The sequence below is a fragment of the Pan troglodytes genome, chromosome 7 (genome assembly GCF_028858775.2).
Source record: "Pan troglodytes isolate AG18354 chromosome 7, NHGRI_mPanTro3-v2.0_pri, whole genome shotgun sequence".
Taxonomy (NCBI): domain Eukaryota; kingdom Metazoa; phylum Chordata; class Mammalia; order Primates; family Hominidae; genus Pan; species Pan troglodytes.
The window spans coordinates 11,969,900-11,988,686 of NC_072405.2; the positions used below are offsets into that span (position 1 = coordinate 11,969,900).

The 18,787-nt window shown below is 45.0% G+C and overlaps 1 protein-coding gene across 2 annotated transcripts in view; it reads right to left on the bottom strand.

Annotated features, from left to right (window-relative positions):
- CSMD1 (CUB and Sushi multiple domains 1) overlaps positions 1-18,072 on the bottom strand; it is a 2,064,385-nt gene extending 2,046,313 nt beyond the window's left edge. For both annotated transcript variants that reach the window (XM_054657204.2, XM_016960221.4), the window contains exon 1: positions 17,476-18,072. In XM_054657204.2, the coding sequence (XP_054513179.1) occupies positions 17,476-17,560 (85 nt within the window). In that variant the 5' untranslated portion in view covers positions 17,561-18,072. The remainder of the gene's footprint in view (positions 1-17,475) is intronic.
- Positions 18,073-18,787: the final 715 nt, after the last annotated feature.

Sequence of the window (18,787 nt, forward strand, 5' to 3'; positions counted from 1 at the left end):
TGGTCAGCTATAAACATAAAAAAAATCCTCCAGAGCATCAAGTGTGTTCTGAAGCAGTGGAATGATGGCAGATGCTGTTGTCTTTCTCTTCTAACAGTGCAATTTGTCAGATGTCTCCCATGTGTACTCGAACTGACCATATTATGTGTTGGCAAAATGCTCATTTTTATACAGCTTTTAGTATCAACAGTTATATTGGCGTTTCTCTCAAGATGGAGCACATTTATATCAACTGCTGGCCTTCAAATGTTCCTATAGTAATGATCATTTGTTTTGAACTTTTCCTTGTTAACTATTTTCTGCCTATATTAATTTATATTTCATTGAATACATATTCCCTTCAATAAAAGCCAAGTGAGAGCAAAACTCTTTCTGCAAAGGTAAGAGTGAACTTAACATTCTCCCTGAAATAAGGCAAGAAGGGTTATATGCCCTTCTAACCTTGATTGAAAACGCAGCACCACTTACCCCAGGCCCACTGAGCAGCTCTCCCCATGGCACAAGTTGAAAGGATTTCAGGCTGGAGGAGACTGTTGTGTGTGAGGGGTGGGTGCATGTCCACGGACTCATGCACATTGGGAAAGAAGGTCTCGTCTCTTCTTGGCTTTCTTCACATCGGCATGAAAACTTAAATTCACAGAGCTCCCTTTGAGAGACAACACAGTGCACAGTGACTGGCTCCAGCCCGCCTTTGGGTGGATCTCACTGAAATCACTCTCCTGAACACGCACCCACCCACAGCTGCTGCCTTACCCCACGTGCAGACCCAGATGCCTCACTAGTTGACATAATTGTTAAGTGAGCGCCTCCTAAGGAGGTCCCATTAGAAAACTAAGTCACTAAGCTACAAATTAGGTTGCAGGCAGGTTCACCTGCTAGAGATGAATGCACTGAAAGTGAAAGACATTCGGCATGCTGCAGCGCCTTTACTGAATAAATATAGGGCTGGCCTGATAGGAATTGACTAAGCACAGTGGAAGAAGAGCCATCATCAATACTTAATCAACTCATTCATTCACACATTCAAAGGTGTCCAATACCCAAGACCTCACAAGCTATTCGTTGCTGAGGGTCCTGCACAGGTGCTGTATTTACGAGGTTTCCCTGTTGATGTGTGCTTGGCCACAATCGATGTGAGAGAGACACACATTCACTTTTACAGCCAGACTCAGTATACCTGACTTTGAGAAGTGTGTATCTCGATCATGGCCACGTGAGTTCTGGGTAGCCTATTCCAAAGGTCTCAGTCACGTGGCCCTGGAAGAAACATCTAATTTTAATGTCATAATTTGGGATTTATGTTTATATTATAACTTGGGATCTCACAGATAGAGACCCTACCTTTTAAGATATAATTGCAGGTGTTCAAAGGGGGAACAGGCAGGTGGAGGTACAGCAGCTTTTTCAACTCAAGGGTCCCTCTGATTTGAGTCAGGACACTCTAAACTTGGAATCTTAAGCCAGAAGGAAAAAGCCAGATCACACTGACTGTCTTAACATTATTAAGCCCTCTATATTTAGTTTGGATGGAGGGTATGTTTAAGTCAGTGAATTGGGCCCTACTTATGTTAAAGATGTTAATAAACCCAGCACCTTTGATTTCACTAACCGTTCCTCACCTTGAGAAAGCTAACAGATTTACTATATTGCCAAGTAAATAAATTAACTATGTTTTTCAAATGGCTTCACTGGGAATTCACACCATTTAAAACACTCAAAAGTAGCCTCCGCTGCTTTTTTGAACAAAATTAAGCAGTTAGAAAAATATATGGGCCAGACACGGTGGCTCACTCCTGTAATCCCAGCACTTTGGGAGGCCAAGGGGAATGAATTACTTGAGGTCAGTCGTTCGAGACCAGCCTGGCCAACACAGTGAAACCCCGTCTCCACTAAAAATACCAAAATTAGCTGGGCATGGTGGCAGGTGCCTGTAATCCCAACTACTCAGGAGGTTGAGGCACGAGAATCACTTGAACCTAGGAGGCAGAGGTTGCAGTGAGCTGAGATTGTGCCACTGCACTCCAGCCTGGGCGACAGAGCTATTGGGAACAGTCAGGACAAAGACATTAGGATCTTTAGAAAAAATAACTCTGGAGAAAGTAGTAGCAAACCTTAAAAATCTACTTTGCAGAGCAAAATTTCCTATTATTTCCTCTCATTGTTCTTTTCATAGTCACTTCAAATTTCCAGGACTTCCTGGTGTTAAATGATGTTAAAACATGTCTTTCCTACCTGACCCTACTGAGTCTCTAATTGTATTCAAGCTAAATTTCATGTACAAGTTCAAATGATGAACTTGGAGGACACATCTCATAGAACTGAGAGTCTAATTTTTTTTTTAGTTGCTGTAATAAAATAGCTGCTCACATTTATTTAAGCTTAGTAAGAGCCACGCGTGGTTCTATGCTTTTTACATGTGTTTCTTCTTGTAATCCTTATGATATTGAGCACAGCTGACATTCCCTTTGTAAAGACAAAGAAACCAAGTGTCAAGAAGTTTAATATTTTCCACGGCCACACTATGAGGAGGAGAGACGGAACTCGGGCTTACTTAGCCGTGTAGCAGATGCTGTCAAAGGTACCTTTAGAACCCTTGAGTGTGTGAAAGCTAAGGGAAATTATTTCTATCGTAAGATACTCACTGTCTACCTAAAGAAGGAGCTAGTTTTCACTTTTTTGAAATCATTTTGTCCTTCAATGTATTTAAATCATTAAGAAATCTAAAAATGCAATTGTCTAATTGTGCTAATTGGAGCAGTCCTCACAAAATATGTTGGTGTGGTGAAAATGTGTTTAGTTCTTCAGAATATTCTGTAGTGACAAATATACAGATCAAATCATATTGATATAAAACATATTAACTAGTTGGCCGGGCGTGGTGGCTCACCCCTGTAATCCCAGAACTTTGGGAGGCTGAGGCGGGTGGATCACTAGGTCAGCAGATCGAGATCATCCTGGCTAACACGGTGAAACCCCGTCTCTACTAAAAATACAAAAAAATTAGCCAGGCGTGAAGGTGGGCGCCAGTAGTCCCAGCTACTGGGGAGGCTGAGGCAGGAGAATGGTGTGAACCTGGGAGGCGCAGCTTGCAGTGAGGCAAGATAGTGCACTGCACTCCAGCCTGGGCGACAGAGTGGGACTCCATCTCAAAAAAAAAAAAAAAAATTAACTAGTTAACACAATGTTATCACAACATGTGTTTTTCACCTCAAATAAATTATCGTTACATCCTATACAAAGCAATAAAACCCTGTAACCCGCACCCACTGAGAGTTCTGTGTCACCAGTGACAGCTCTCAGCCATCTCCTGAGCTTCGAGGTTGGATACTGTGCTTCTCCAGCTGCCTGGGTAATCTTAGGTTTAAGCCCAGAACTTTCCTAGCATGCTGCTCTTCCCAGAGTGTAGCCACAAGGGCTGTGTGCCTATTACATTAGGAGAGAATCAGTGCCTCAGTTGCACTTAGAGCCCCAGCAAGGAGCAATGGAGGCGGGGTGAGATGGAGAGGCAGGTCTGGTCTTGTGTGTGTGGGAAGGAAGGAGTTTGTCAGGCGAGGAGGCTTTCAAGAGGCCTGTGGGCCTCCTGGGAGCAACACTGTAAAATGAAAAGACAATTCCTTAGACTGAGCTCTGCCTTTTGGGTGAGATATTAAAATCCTCTGGACAAAAATAAATGAGAGACTTGAATTTGTGAACTGGAAGGTCACTTTGAATTCAAAAATCTTATCTAGCCAGGCATGGTGGCTCACGCCTGTAATCCTAGCACTTTGGGAGGCCAAAGTTGGTGGATCACTTGAGATCAGGAGTTCAAGACCAGCGTGGACAACAGGACAAGACCCTGTCTCTGCAAAAAGCTACACCAAGTGAGCTGAATGTGGTGGCATGGGCCTGTAGTCCCAGCTACTTGGGGGCTGACACGGGAGGATCACTTGATCCCAGGAAGCTGAGGCTGCAGTGAGCGAAGATTGCACCACTGCAATCTTTGTCACAGCCTGGGTGACAAAGTGAGACTGTCTCGAAAAAAAAAAAAAAATCTTATTATCTATCTCTACTTTGCCCAGCAATATGGACTAGTATGAGCAACTTGTCCTTTTCTTCAATTTTTTTTAAATTTAACAATTATTATTTCACTTAGAGAAGGTTGACATAGTTAGAAGAAACCAAACAAGATTCAAGCATGAACACCATGATGTGTGCATCTTTGCAGATATTTCCCATGTGTGTAGAAGTAGCCTGCCTTTTCTGTACCTGAAAATGGGATCAAAATATAGATATTATTTGAAACGTTCAACTGAACGCTTTACCATGGAAACACATTCATGAAGGCAGTACAGTGTGTCATACAACAATCTATTTGGCCATTTTAGGATGGTAAACATTTAAGCTCTGTCCAACTTTTCAGTATGAGAGAGGGGGCCACAGTGAAGGAGCCCCTACTGGAGCAGGATGTATTAACTCTCTAGATTGAAACATCTGATAATTTAGAATTTGACTGATAGGGCCGAATTATCCCCTCGCCTCATTTTTCTAGATATCCAACAAGAGTATAAGGGAGTGTCCTCTCTGTGCACAACCAAAACCTGATATCATCAATTAGAGTTTCACAAATGCACTGGGGAAAATGACAATGTTTAATGCACTGCTTTCAATCGATTATACTCTTGGGAATCTTTTCCTACATTTATTATTTATGTTTGTTCTTCCTATAAAATACCTATTTGTACTTAATGGTTGCTAAGCTCTTTGCTGACTGTGAGATGATCTTTTTATATTACTTTTCTAGAAGAGTGTGTGGTGAACAGACTCTTAGGGGGCCCACGCGGCACCCCCACCTGCTGATGTCCGTGCCCTAGGGATCCTTTTCTCCTTGGGAGTGGGCAGGACCCATGGCTTGCTTTCAACCAACACAGTAAAGTGACAGTGATAGGCTACACGTGATTATGTGTACAGGATTATGTGATTACATATGAAATTGTAGCACTCAACCGTGGAGTCTCCCTCTCACCCTCTCTCTCTCCCCCAACCCCACTCCTAACCTGGTTTGAGCCATGCTAGGAAGTCCCAGGTGAAAACTGTGTGGCCCCCAGGAACTGATGGTAAACTCTGGCCAAAAGCCAGCAAAAAACTTAATGCCTCATTCCTACAACTGCAAGGAACTGAATTCTGCCAGCTGCCCAACTATCTTAGAAGTGGATTCTACCCCAGCTGAGCCTCAGGTGGCAATGAAGTCCCAGCCAACACTTGATTGCTGCTTTGTGAGACCTTAAGCAGAGACCCAGCTAAGCTGCCAAGCCATGCACAGACCCCTGACCCACAGAAACTATAAGATAATGCATGTGTGTTGTTTGAAGCTGTTACGTTTGCAATAATAATGTTACAACACAGTAGTTAGCTAATGCAAAAAGTATTCAAATGGAAGATTGCTCCCCCAATCTGTCCTTCTATGTAGCTCTGTTTTCTAGCTCTTGAGTTATTCCTGGTGGCATCTGGTCCTGCGGAGAGGATAAACCTGGGTAACAGAGAATGCTATAAAATTATCTTGCTACAAATACTGTTGGCTTTCCGTCTCTCTCCCTCATTTGGACACAAAGAATGAGTATTGTCATTAAAGGCATTAAAAAGTGGCTCAAATCTCTTCTTCTGATTTTGAAGCTACAATAAATGACACCACGTCTTGAACTTAGGTACTTTTTTATTTCTCATGGGTTCTATTCTTAAAATATAAAAGGTAAGAAGAAATGATAGTCACTTCAAATTGTCATATAACACTTCATAGTATTTTTATATGGACTCTTTTTAAAAGACCTATCATTGTCCATCCATCATAAAAACTGAAAGAAAAACACATTTGCTAGGAGATATAAATCATACCCCAAAGTTCGGCTTGGCTATACTTTTTATACTTTCAGTTCAGTAGACGCCTCAGCTTTTCAACACCCTGACGACATGCCCCTTCCGTGTCTCTTGTTGCCAGCAAAGAACACTGGAAAGGTAATTTTGTAATTGCAGTTGTAAAAGAAAAAGACTGATTAGCTCTTCTTTGTTCCATAATCCTCTAATGTAATTATTTAAAATTAAAAAGTGGAGAGATAAAATAGTCATGAAGATCAAAATGACAATTGAAGGCTGGCATATCTGCTGAACAAGCTCTAATGTTATTAAATTATTGTCACCAGAAGAAAAAAATGCAAACATCTCAGATAACTTACTCAGTATACAAAGAAAAACAGTCAAGAAACAGAAACACAATTGAATCAAATAAGCATGGCAAAATAATATCTTGAATATAGGGTTTCAAAGCTAATTATTTTGTCAAGTTCTAGTCTCAGTACATGAGTAAATAAGCAGGCTCAGTGACTGGAAGAAATCTTTACCAACACCTTCCCTAGGTCAACTCTTCAACGAGTGTTTTCACAAAATGTTGATGACACGTTAATTTCAACTCACGAAAAATAATGGCTGGAATCAAGTATATTACATAGACGGAGAACATTTATTTATTTATTAAAGAAACAGTGAATGTGTAAGAAACCAGAATGATGCTTGGATACTTGCAAGAGTGCCCTTCGATTCTCCAGGACTTTAAGATTTATGAAGTCAAAACAACGTAAACAAATGAATGACAAATCAGCAAACAAGAATAACATTTTTTTTTTTTTTGAGATGGAATTTCACTCCTGTCGCCCAGGCTGGAAGGCAGTGGTGCAATCTCGACTCACTGCAACCTCCGCCTCTAGGGTTCAAGCGATTCTCCTGCCTCAGCCTCCCATGTAGCTTGGATTATGGGTGCCAGCCACCACACCCAGTTAATTTTTTTTTTCGTATTTTTGGTAGAGACGGGGAAGAACAACATTTTTTAAAGGACCCTAAACCTAAAGTTTCCTACATGAGGACTAATAATTTTTAAACATAGTAACTGACAAAAAAATTAGATCAAGGAGAGATTGGGATCAACGTATGATAGAACTAGAAGTGGACTCAAAGATGGGTGGGCTTGAGATACATGGAAACAAAGCTCAAAGTTATGGTCGATGAGGTCGAATAGAAAACTCCTCAATGGCAAGAAAACTGAAGGTATAGTTAGGGTGTACCTGGCCTGGCTGAATTGGAAGTCACAAGGGCAGATTTGAAAAGACTGATTATGGAGGACTTTGAAAGTCAGTTTGGGAGAGAGATGCTGTACCCTACAGAGAAAAGCATGTACAGTACTTAAGAAAACAAGATACATGGCCAGTAAATCAAAAACTGCTTTTCTTTCCACACTCAGTGTCCTGTTGGTGTTACATCCTGGAGGTCATTAGAAAAACTCTAGAACAGCAAGAGTAACCATCACAGGACTTGAAGGGAAAATGTTTAGAAATGTCTAATGTTCTAGCTTCCAATAAGTAGATGATGTTCAAACAAACATATGACCCCTTGGCTGCATGAGAGTAGAGAGGAGCAAGGCCTAACATAAGTTGCATATAAATCTGCATATTTCAGGGACTAGTCCCATGACACTAGTGTATGCTTCCGATCCGACCTTCAGCTTTAAAGAGCAATGAATCAATGTCTGAGAAGGGTGGCCCTGAGCATCAGTGTTTATAGGACCATTTACCTGCTTGACATTTCAACTGGCCCTCACTGAGCTAATGAAAAACACAAAGTTTTCTTGTCTGTTCTCCGGCTGCTTCTCCTCAACATCCTCATCTTCAGTTCATGATGTTGTTCCTGTTCCCTTCCTCCTCCATTATTTGACATAGATTAGGGTAGTCATAGCCTTTTGTAAAGGGGAACGAACTTGCCAGATAGATGGAGAGAACAAACCACTTGACTGGGCACAAACCACATCCACTTCTATGTGGGTAGAAGATCCTGCAGCAAGGAGGATGAACAGCAGAAGGAAAAACCCCCAGATTCTTGCCAGAACAGAAACCCATACTTAGTGTCCTTGGGCTGACCTGTTCTAACTGGAATAGTAAAAAACACACCCCTGGGTGGAGACCTAAGATGCTAGTGAGCCATGCGATATATGTGCTAGCATGCAGAGCAGTGGCACATATGCACCCGGAAGACCACTGGCAAAGTCAAAATGGAAACTCCTAGAAAGCACTCAGAGATTCAACCTCTTTGTTAAAAATGTGATGTAGCCATGGAATACTATGCAGCCATAAAAAAGAACAAGATCACGTCCTTTGCAGGGACGTGGATGGAGCTGGAGGCCATTATCCTTATCAAACTAATCTAGGAACAGAAAATCAAATACCATGTGTTCTCACTTATAAATGGGAGCGAAATGATGAGAATACATGGACACATAGAAGGGAACAACACACACCGGAGCCTGTCAGAGGGTGGTGGGCGGGAGGAGGGAGAGGATTAGGAAAAGTAACTAATGGATACTAGGCTTACTACCTTGGTAATGATATAATCGGTACAACAACCCCCCATGACACACATTTACCTATGTAACAAAACTTCATATCCTGCACATCTACCCTGGAACTTAAAAGTTTTTTTTTAAAAAAAATGTGGTGTAGGTGAATAGGAAGGGCGCATGCATTACAGTTACACTGAACTGAGTGATTCTGTTTGGCACATGCCATAATTCTTTAGGTGAGCAAAATTATGAGTATAATCCTTTTCAAGAGTCAAGTCTTCCCAATTCTCTTCCTATCCCCAGTCATCATTGTTAAGGATCATATCAGACTAAAAATGTGTATATCTTCCCTAAATGACAGTAGTTCTACCCAGATCACACTAATCAATAAAACTAATTCCACCTAACAGTAACAAGATGACTGTTCTCACCTGAATTCCCCTTGATATTATTTATATTTTTTAAGTATGGGGCATTATATTTAAAATCTGTATTGTTTCCATGTAAAATGGAGCATGGATGTTGAACAAGTGAACTGCAACCTCATGAATATAGCTGAAACCATAAGACAAAAACAAAATACCCTCACAGATGGATTGGTCTTATGTTGTCCACAGGAATTCTATTTTATGAAGAAAGGGGAAAAGAGACACAACAACAAATGCAAGACATTTGGAGTGCGCAGAAATTGTCTGATGAATTGTTAGTTTCTTGTAAAAATGTGACTCTTCTTAGTTTGCCAAGGTCTCTCTTCTTTTTGTGAAGTGCCGATCATACTCTGCAATGCTCGACTATCCCAGCTGTATTATACATCAAAGTACACTACTTTCCTACCAAATAAAAGGGATAGTTTGAAATGTGGTGACTAAAATTGTTGATGGACTTTGAACATTCATAAGGCCCATCCTTTGAGATAAAAGTGAAGATAGACTCTAACTTCAGTGGAATCCACCATTTTCACAGGAAGTGAAAATTTACTCAGAGCGCCGCCAGGCAAGATTTTAGGAACCACAGTTATGTCACTAACTATCAAGGAGGTGTAATTTTATAGAAAGGGGAATGATGAGAGTCCCCCACATCCTTTACAGGAATATCAACTTCAGGTAGAAGAAAATTACTCATTTGTTAGAGATCAATGAAGACACTTTCTGATAAAAAAGAAGAGGAGGAAAAAGTTTCTCTAAATAGAGGCATAGACATTCTTCAGGCATCTTGAAAATGACTGCCTGCAATTTATAATTAATTTCAAAGGTTTTTCATTCATCAGAGATCACTCTCCAAATAATTCAAATTTTAATCTAACGTTTAGCCCTTTCTTATATAACACGAATGATATCAGAGTATACTAAACAGTAAAAGAAAAAAATAATTCACTCGAACAGTATTTTTATATGAAAGAGCATAATTACCCCCTGAAGTCTCCCCATAATATAAACATTATGGACAAGGAGTTTGAATCTCTGTTTTGTTGTAAAACTATTAAAAAAAAGAAGATTAGACAGTATTGAATGATGGATACCGATAATAGAGGCACTGATGATAAAGAAGAAATCTTCTGAATTAATTGCACAATTTCATAGTATAGTATATTCTTCATGAAATCAGTGTGAGCTAAATCGTCTGTGAAAGATTAGTGAAAACATTATTAGATTTTGATCACTTTTATTGAAAGGAAGGTAGAGAGATGACAGATTGATAGACTCTACCTATCTATATTTAAAATATATAATACATAGATAATGTTTATATACAGATAAATGCATATAGTATACATCATGTAATACACATATACAAATATATCCATTGCATTTTTACTATCTCAAAGTTAGAAGCCATATTTTACTACCAAGCACCCAATGTGGCTGGCATTCCCTAAGTGAGATTACGTGTATTCTCTGTATCAAAATTACCTGGGATGGGCGTGGGTAGTAAATAAATAGATTTCTAGCTCCATCCAAAATCCACTTATTCAGAATCATTTGGAAAAGAAGCCATGGAATTTGCATTGAATCAAGATTGAAACAAGTAATTCTTATGCACACAAAGTTTACATAGAGTATTCAAAAACTGTGTGTCATGCCCACCCTGACTTTGACAGCTATAATGATAACGGTGACAGGCATGTTCAGTACAGAAAGCAGAGGGTTGCTGCAACACTTTAGGAAAACGCTCAGTGCCTTGCAAAGTTGCTTTAATTCCATCGGGGTTCATGGTTTATAATTATCTGAATAATTCAGACAAAAAGTTGTAGTTATCTCTATCATATCCACATCATATTAGTTTTTCTTGAATTTCATTGAGGTTGAAGCTCCCCAAAATATATCACGCCAAAAAGTAAAAAATAAAAAGCACTGGAATCTGACCGATATTTTATATAATTTAAAATATCGAGTGTCAACATGATTGGATTGGAGGATGAAAAGTATGGTTCCTGGGTGTGTCTATGAGGATGTTGCCAAAAAAGATTAACACTTCAGTCAACGGACTGGGAGGGGCAGACCCTCCCTCAATGTGGGTGGGCACCAGCTCATCAACTGTCAGCTTGGGTAAAAGAAAGCCCACATGCTGAGTCTTCAGGTCTTCATCTTTCTCCTGTGCTGGATGCTTCTTGCCCTCGAAAATCGGACTCTAAGGTGTTCATCTATTGGACTCTTGGACTTACACCAGTGGTTTTCCGGGGGGTCTTGGACCTTAGGCCACAGGCTGAAGACTGCACTGTTGACTTCCTTGCTCCACAGCTTGCTGACAGCCTACTGTGGGACTTCACCTTGTGATCCTGTGAGTCAGTACTACTTAATAAACTCCCCTTTATATATACATTTATCCTATTTGTTTTGTCCCTCTAGAGAATCCTGACTAATACAGTGAAAAAAACTGGGAAGTGACATCAACAATTTGACTCCTTCATGTTTATGTTCTTGATCTCATGTCTATTATAATGATAGCTTTTAAAACATAGCATTATATGCACTACTCTCCACTTTATAAAGGATGAGGCAAACTTACATTAAAATTATAAGCATCAAGTATCAAATTATGAGCATTAAGATGGAAGTATCAAAGTATCCAAGTATATTTGGGTGGAATGACAACACTGAAATATTCCTTTCCCTTTTATAACTTTTACCAAGCTAAAACTAGTTCAGGATTTCAACCAATAAATTGCAAAATGTATCAGTAAAATAAAATATATAAGTTATTTTTAACAAAAAAATATGCCTGCATGATCTTTTTTCTTTTCATTCCCCAAAGAAATTTTAGATGGGGATAAATGTTGCCACCGTAGGTCAAAGTGACACTGACTCTAACTGAAGTTAATTTGTTGAAATGTTATTCCTTGGTGGAATGTTTACAACACATTTAGAGTTGGTGGATGAGACAGGGTGCCTAATGGATGACGAAATCTCTCATCTTCATAGAACAAAGATATTTGAAGATAAATAAACATTCTGCAACTTCCCTAAAGCACTGATGGCATTTTCCTCCCCCAGAAAGTACTGGTTGATACAAATGGTTTAAAGAAAATTGCAACTGAGCTCAGAAAAGAGAACTGTTTCACACTCTGCATCCAAAGAGGTTGATCTGCTGGAGGGAAAAAACAAGGTGTGCATTATTTCCATAAAGCTCCCTATAATCAGTCAATTTCAACTGGCTCAATTATACAATGTCCTTCTATGCTTTTTCCTGTAAAGGGAATTTTAATTCCGTTACTTACCAACCTCAGTATCAAGGACTAAAGTCCATCCAAAATAGACATACTGGTTAATCAAAGGTCACTTAAGGTCATTTTAAAGTCCTTATGGAAAAGACTGACTGACTTGCTTGCATTTAGGCATGAATACCTAAGTGCAATTATTTGATTTTTATACCAATCAGTTGTTCTGGAATGGACAACTAGTTTGCTAAGCACAATGATCATGTAATTGAAGGCAAGGTAAAAAGGTTGAGTTCCTTGAGGATTAATTCATTTCAGTAGAGCCGAAACATCTCTTTCTATTTCTTTGGCTCAGGTTGCATATCCATGCCAGGCCTACAGTAAAAAAAAAAAAAAAAAATCTGCCCCTGGTTGCTGCGGTGGCTGTGCCACAGCGTCAGATTGGTTGGACTTGTTTACCACTGCTGGTCTCTCAGTCCAAGTTCCTACTTTCCTATCCTAGGAGACAACAGGCTGGTAATATTTCCATACAACCCAAAGACACAAATACTGTAGACTGTGGAAGATCTCCGCCTTTACACAAGTATCTTCCTCTGATTTGTTAGTTGATCAAATAAAACTTAAATTAAAAAAGAAGACATACTTGACCTTTCCTATGTGCAACTACGCATGCAACTTCTTAGTTATCTTACAGAGGGAAGTGAGCTCAACCAGAAGACATACAAAAGGCCAAAGGGAAAAGGTAGCTTAAATTGCATGTATGCAACTTGTAATGGCTTATTTTCACTATGAGCTCAGCAGAAAAATTACCAGAGGCACATTTAAAATTCAGCGGAATAGAGAGTATTTAATATGCCATTTGCATTTTGACAGCTTAGAAACGTCTACACTGCGTTTGCTGTATCGTCTGCTTATAAGCACGAACCAGCCACCGAGCTTTGTTTATCTGTTTCTTAAAGGAAGCAGAACCATTTTCTTGACATTTTCAAAGCTGGGTTGGTGTTTGCTTGACACAATAAACTGGAGAGTAAGGAAGCATTGCCCCCAGGAGGAGCTGCTTTCGCCTGTAGAAGCTTCAGCACTGTGGTTGTGGCAGTCGTCTTATCAAGCATGATTGGCCAGCTGAAAGCCAATATAAAAATAGCCATTCTCTCTCCTCCCGAGGCCTCTGCCAGTGAGATGCTTGAGACATGGGGGAATTCTACCACCCTGCACTACTTGCCATTTATTCTCTGGACTTGTTTGATGAGACCTCATTGCCCTACCATTCAAGTTTACAAAACCTGTCACTTCCGAATAAAGACTCCCTTTTGCGACTAACTACATGAGTGCTCCAGAAGCACTGAAAAGCTTTCCGCTGAACAGTTCTGATTTGAAGTGATAGTAATTAATAATAATATCCTGATAATGCAACAGGAAAAAAAAACATGATCTGCTCAGCAATACACAGATATTAACTTCATTTTAAGTGGTCCACTTTTTTTTTTTTTTTTTTTTTTTTTTTTGAGATGGAGCTTAGCTTTTGTTGCCCAGGCTGGAGTGCAATGGCACGATCTCAGCCCACTGCAACCTCCACCTTCCGGGTTCAAGAGATTCTCCTGCCTCAGCCTCCTGAATAGCTGGGATTACAGGCATGCGCCACCACGCGCAGCTAATTTCGTATTTTTTTTTGTAGAGATGGGGTTTCACTATGTTGGTCAAGCTGGTCTCCTGACCTCTGATGATCCACCCACCTCAGCCTCCCAAAGTGCTGAGATTACAGGCATGAGCCACAGCATCCAGTCCACTTTTTTATTGCTGGATGGGGATTAGGGGTTTCCTGCGAAAGTATCTTCTTCACAGGAGTGTCCTGGCTTCATCAGGAGGAAGTGTATGGGGTGCGGCTCTGCCATAAAGGAGTCTGACCTGCAAATTAAAGGTCTTAGCATACTTCTTGGTGGGATGAGTCTTTAATAAGGTAGCTCATCTAAAACCATGTAGGTATGGGAGGGCGCACCTCTCTCGCGGTGGAGTTACAGGGTTTCTCTGGAAACTCAGCAGTGCGTGCTCACATCTCTGCTGGGTGGGTCAGGAAATGTTTGAATTACTTACTTTAACGAATGTTCCACCTTTCTCTTTCGGGCTTCTCAAAATGAGGCTGCTCTGGCCTAGTAGTGTTGTGTGTGCTCTCCTTTAGGACGCTTTCTGGGTAAGTAATTGTCTGCAAATACCTGCATTCTCATGGCTGCACATATGCAAGAAACAACTGAGAAGGAAACTTTTTCCAAACAGCCAGTAGATCAGCCCCAGGTAAAGGGGCAGATACCAGATACGAGCCAGCGTACACAGAATTAATATTCCTGTTTACCAGATGAAAATGCTTACAGCCTTACTCCTTTTCCCCTGGTCCCTGAAAATAGTCATTTAAAGAGAAACGCACACTTGGGATTCAACCTTTACAATGCCATTAATAATCCAGAAGAAAAAGGAAATCACCAGTGAATTTTCGATATCCCCAACGCTTTATTGAAGAGTACAGCACCATCAGCTGAAGCTGATACTCAAGTACCCACAGTAACGGGTTCCAGTGACCTCAACTGCGACCGCCTCCAGCCTCACGACTCCGCAAACAGGTCACGAATTATGCCCCACGCATCAAAAACTCTGCGCCTGCCTTCGCCACAGCGGGAGCCGCCACCCGGGCGCGCGCGGCGCAGCTGCCCACGGCAGTGGCCGGGCGCCCTCCTGCCGGAGCGCTCCTCCCCGGGAAAGCCCCGCTGCGCGCAAGCGCCTCCGGTCGGCCCTGGAGCGCGCTGCCGAGCCCCGGGGCCCAGCGCCGACGCCCCCGGGGGGAGGCCCGACCTTGGTCACCCGGGCTTTGCTAGGCAAGGGGAACGCGACGCCGCCCCAATGGCCAGAGCGCACAAACGGCGACTCCGGCGCTGGCGTCACCAGCCCCCTTCCTGCCTGCAGCCCCTTCCCAGGCCGGTACAGGAGCTCGCACTTGACCCCGCAGGCGTGCAGGAGACACGGTCCCTGGTCCCTGTGGGGTTAATGAAGGAGCTCCACGGACCCACTGCCTGGTGGGCCAGACAATAGCGCAGTGAGAGCTACGTCCGAGCGTCCTGGACCCCCTCCGCGCGCACACACTTGCGCACAGCACCGCTCCAGCTCCATGCACGCCAGGGGCCTGGGACCCTGGGCTCCACTTCTCGGCTTCTACAGCCAGGTTCTGGGGCCTGCAGCGCGCAAGAGGAGCTCTCTTCCACGGGGCTGCCCCGCAGGGCCCGAGGCGCCCAGGACTTTGCAACCCCTGCCCTGTTCGCCCCAGAATCATCCAGAGCAGCCCCCGCCCACTACCTGCCCCTCCACACCCTCCCTCCCGCCTCCGCCTCAGCCTCATCCTAGCGCTGCAGCCCACCCGCGTGGGGGCGGAATCCGCCCGGCACACACGTGTGCGGATTATTAAGCAGCCGAGCTAGGGCCGCCGCCGTCTCCACGCAGCAACCTCTGTTAATTGCGGGGGAAGGCAGCCGGAGCGTGCGGAACTCGAGGGAACCGAGAGTGAGCTCAGAGGCTGAGTTGCCTGCCTGGAAAGGAGGAAGCCCCGGGCCCAGTTAGGCTTGGAGTGCAGGGGAAAGGGCGGGAAGTTTTGCAGAGTTGCGTGGCAGGTGTTTCCTCTCCACGCAGGGGCTCGGCTGGAAAAAGCCAGGTCCTGTCCCTTGGGCTCCTGCCCTCTCCCCGCTGCGACACACACGCCCCAGCACACCTCACAGGGCACAACCCTCTTTTCCCTAGACTTTAGCTGCCTCGCCTTCCAATTCCCAGCCAGTCCAGTGCTGACCAGAGGCCGCTGCCAGTCGGGCCCTGCTCAGCAGGCGCTGCCTCCGCAGCCGGCAATGTCAGAGGCACCGGCCAAGGCATCCGGACTGAGCCGGGCGGGTGGGCAGAGGGTCGGCGTCTGCAAGAAGCTCCCCAATCCCGAGCGACCACGAGCTTGGGTGACTAAGACCCACTGTTTGCGCTCCCCGAGATCTCGGGGCGCATTCCCGCAGACACCCCCTTGTGAGGGTGGATGCCGGTGAGGAGGAGCTGGTGCTGAGCGGTCAGCTCTCACGGAGCCCTGGACGCCCCGTGGAGGCAAGTGCAGGGAGGGGAAGACCAGCCGGCACGTCTCTCCCCCGCTCTCCAGGCAGATCTGGAGTTTCCTAATGAACCAGATACAGTCCTCCTTCGCCCTGCCAATCACTCTTCCATCTGGACCACTGGAGGAAAAGGAAATGGGTGGAAAAGAAGATGGAAGAATCTAGAGAGGACGGGGAAATATTATGTAGGGAAAAAAGCAAGTGACCATTGAAAAAAAATCGTAAGATTGGACTCCAACCTTTAAAAATGAAACGAAAGAAAAACCCTTTGTAGATACAGATACTCCCGGGAACATCTATGGAAGTGCTGACTGATAAAGAAAGCATCTAAGGAGGCTAAAAATGAGGACAGGGGCAGGTATTTCCAATGTGAAAATCAATCAATATTCTCTCTCTCTCTGTCTCTCTCCCTCTTTCTCGCCCTGTCTCAAAAGGGAGCTTATGTTCTTTCCCGGAGAATAAACAAGTACACACGCTATTGCCAGCCTTGAGGTCGCAGCCTGTAGGCTACTTAGAGGAAAACATTCCCCAACTCATTCAGGGAGAAAACCAAGCTCACAGAGCCCCAAGCCCAGGAGCCACCCAGAGAAACTCCTTCCCCTGACCAGCGTAGAAGGAGGATACCCGTGCGCCCACAGTGAATGTATCTGACTTGGAAGCCGGTCCAGAACTCCTAGCCTGTTTCACGCACCTTGCCAACACCTTACAACTTGCAAGGAGCGAAGTCCGGGGGAGAGGAAAGCGGGGGCGACCTTCTAGAGGCAGCTACTCCTCGCCGGCTGAGGACGTTGGAGAGGGAAGGAGGAGAGGAGGAATGGGGTGTATGGGTGCGAGGAGGCCGGGCCGGCGGAGACCTTTGCCTATTGGTACCAAAACCCCCGTAGAGAGCCCGAACTTTCCAGGCCGGCTTCACCCGGGACGCTTTCCCAGGCGCGTCGGGTCCGGGGAGAAAGTCCTGGGAACTGCCCCTCAGCCACCCCGACCCGTGGAGTCCACGTCTCGGAGGAGGCAACACCGCCCCGGCGGAGCACAGTTCCAGCCCAACTCGTATTGGGTTCCTTTCTCCTTGACACCCTGTACTGCCGAGAAAAAGAGATCTCTCCTGTGAGCCCAAGAGAGGGGGAAGGAATGGCGGGGTGGGGCGGGGGCCCAGGAGGGCTGGGGAGAGCGCGATGGAAGCTCCTTCCCGTGCATCGCGTTCCCCGAGCTTCGGCGATGGAGCAGCGCCGGGCAGAGGCGGCCACTCCGTACCCTGCGGTCCCCAAAACGCACACTCGCGTCCGCACACGGGGCCTCCGAGGGCTCGACCGCCTCCCCGGCCAGGAGCAAGCCCGTCTTACCCTTCGCTGCAGTGAGGAGCCTCGCGCACAGCACCAGCAGCCCGAGAAGCAGGAGCAGCGACTGGAATCTCCTCCACGCAGTCATGTCTGCAGATACTCCACACGCACGCGACACCGATGGCTCCTCCGAGGAAGGCAGGGCTATGAGCGGAGCCAAATAATCACCCGAGGGCAAGGCGAGCCGGAGAGAGAGCCCGGTCCCAAGACCCGCCGCGCATCCGACGCCTCCTGAAGGTCTGGGCGCCCAGCTCGCTTCCCTCTCATAGCATCGGGTCCCGAGCCACTGCAGGGCTGAGCTGCTCCGAGCGCGGAGACCCGGGCTGGCGGGGCCGGGGCCGGGGACGAGCGCCGGCCGAGCCGGGCAGGAAGGCACCAAGGCGGCGAGGCTGCGGGAGGGGGCGAAGCGGGGAGAGGAGCGCGCGCAGCCAGGAGAGACCTGGAGAGGAGGCAGCTGGAGAGAGAGCCAGCGAGTGGGAGATGCGGGGAGGGGGGCGCGGGGGGAGGAGAGATCCAGTCTAGAGAGAAAAGGCGGAGAGCGCAGAAGACGGGCTGCTAGTGGCACAAGGAGCCGCTGCCGTGGAGGCTGGACTCAACCATCCTTACCCACAGAGAGGGGACCGAGGCTGGGCACGGCGCAGTCCCAGACAGACAGAGCCCAGCCTCGGGGCCTCGGGCTGCCCGCACCGTGCTGCGCTTCATTCGGCCTCAGCGCAGCAGCGCGCAGGCTGGAGAAAGGAGACTTGTTGGGCGCTCGGGTGGGGGAAGCTCACGCCGCACACCGGGGAGGAACAATGCAATCCGGCAACTCCAGCAAACTGGAGGGTTTCTGCAGGGGCAGAGTCCGGCCTCCATCCTTTGATCTCCCTTCCTTGCTGACCAGAGAGCAGCCCCCTACCTAACTTAGATCAGAAATGCAGGTGGAAAGGGCACAAGCTTCAACTCCAAGGGAGGAATATATTTATATATATATATATATATATATATATATATATATATATATGATATGTATAATGTTTTGCAAGATGGACTATTTGCAAGGAGTTACACAAATTTACAAATTTCCTGACTTTGGATTGTGTTAGACTTAGCCATGCCCAAACTTCAGCTTCAGATAAAACGTGACATGAGGAAGTCTCTAGAATTAATATTATGGTCTGGTTATGAGAGCCGGCATGTTGGCACAGCTTCTGATGAAACTATATATAAAATTCTGTGGGTTGGGAAGGGACCTTAAAAGAGAAGAGACAGGTTCTCCCTGATTCTGCAAAAGGATGAAGCCCGCAGAGAGAGAACAGTGCTTTAGAATAGCAGT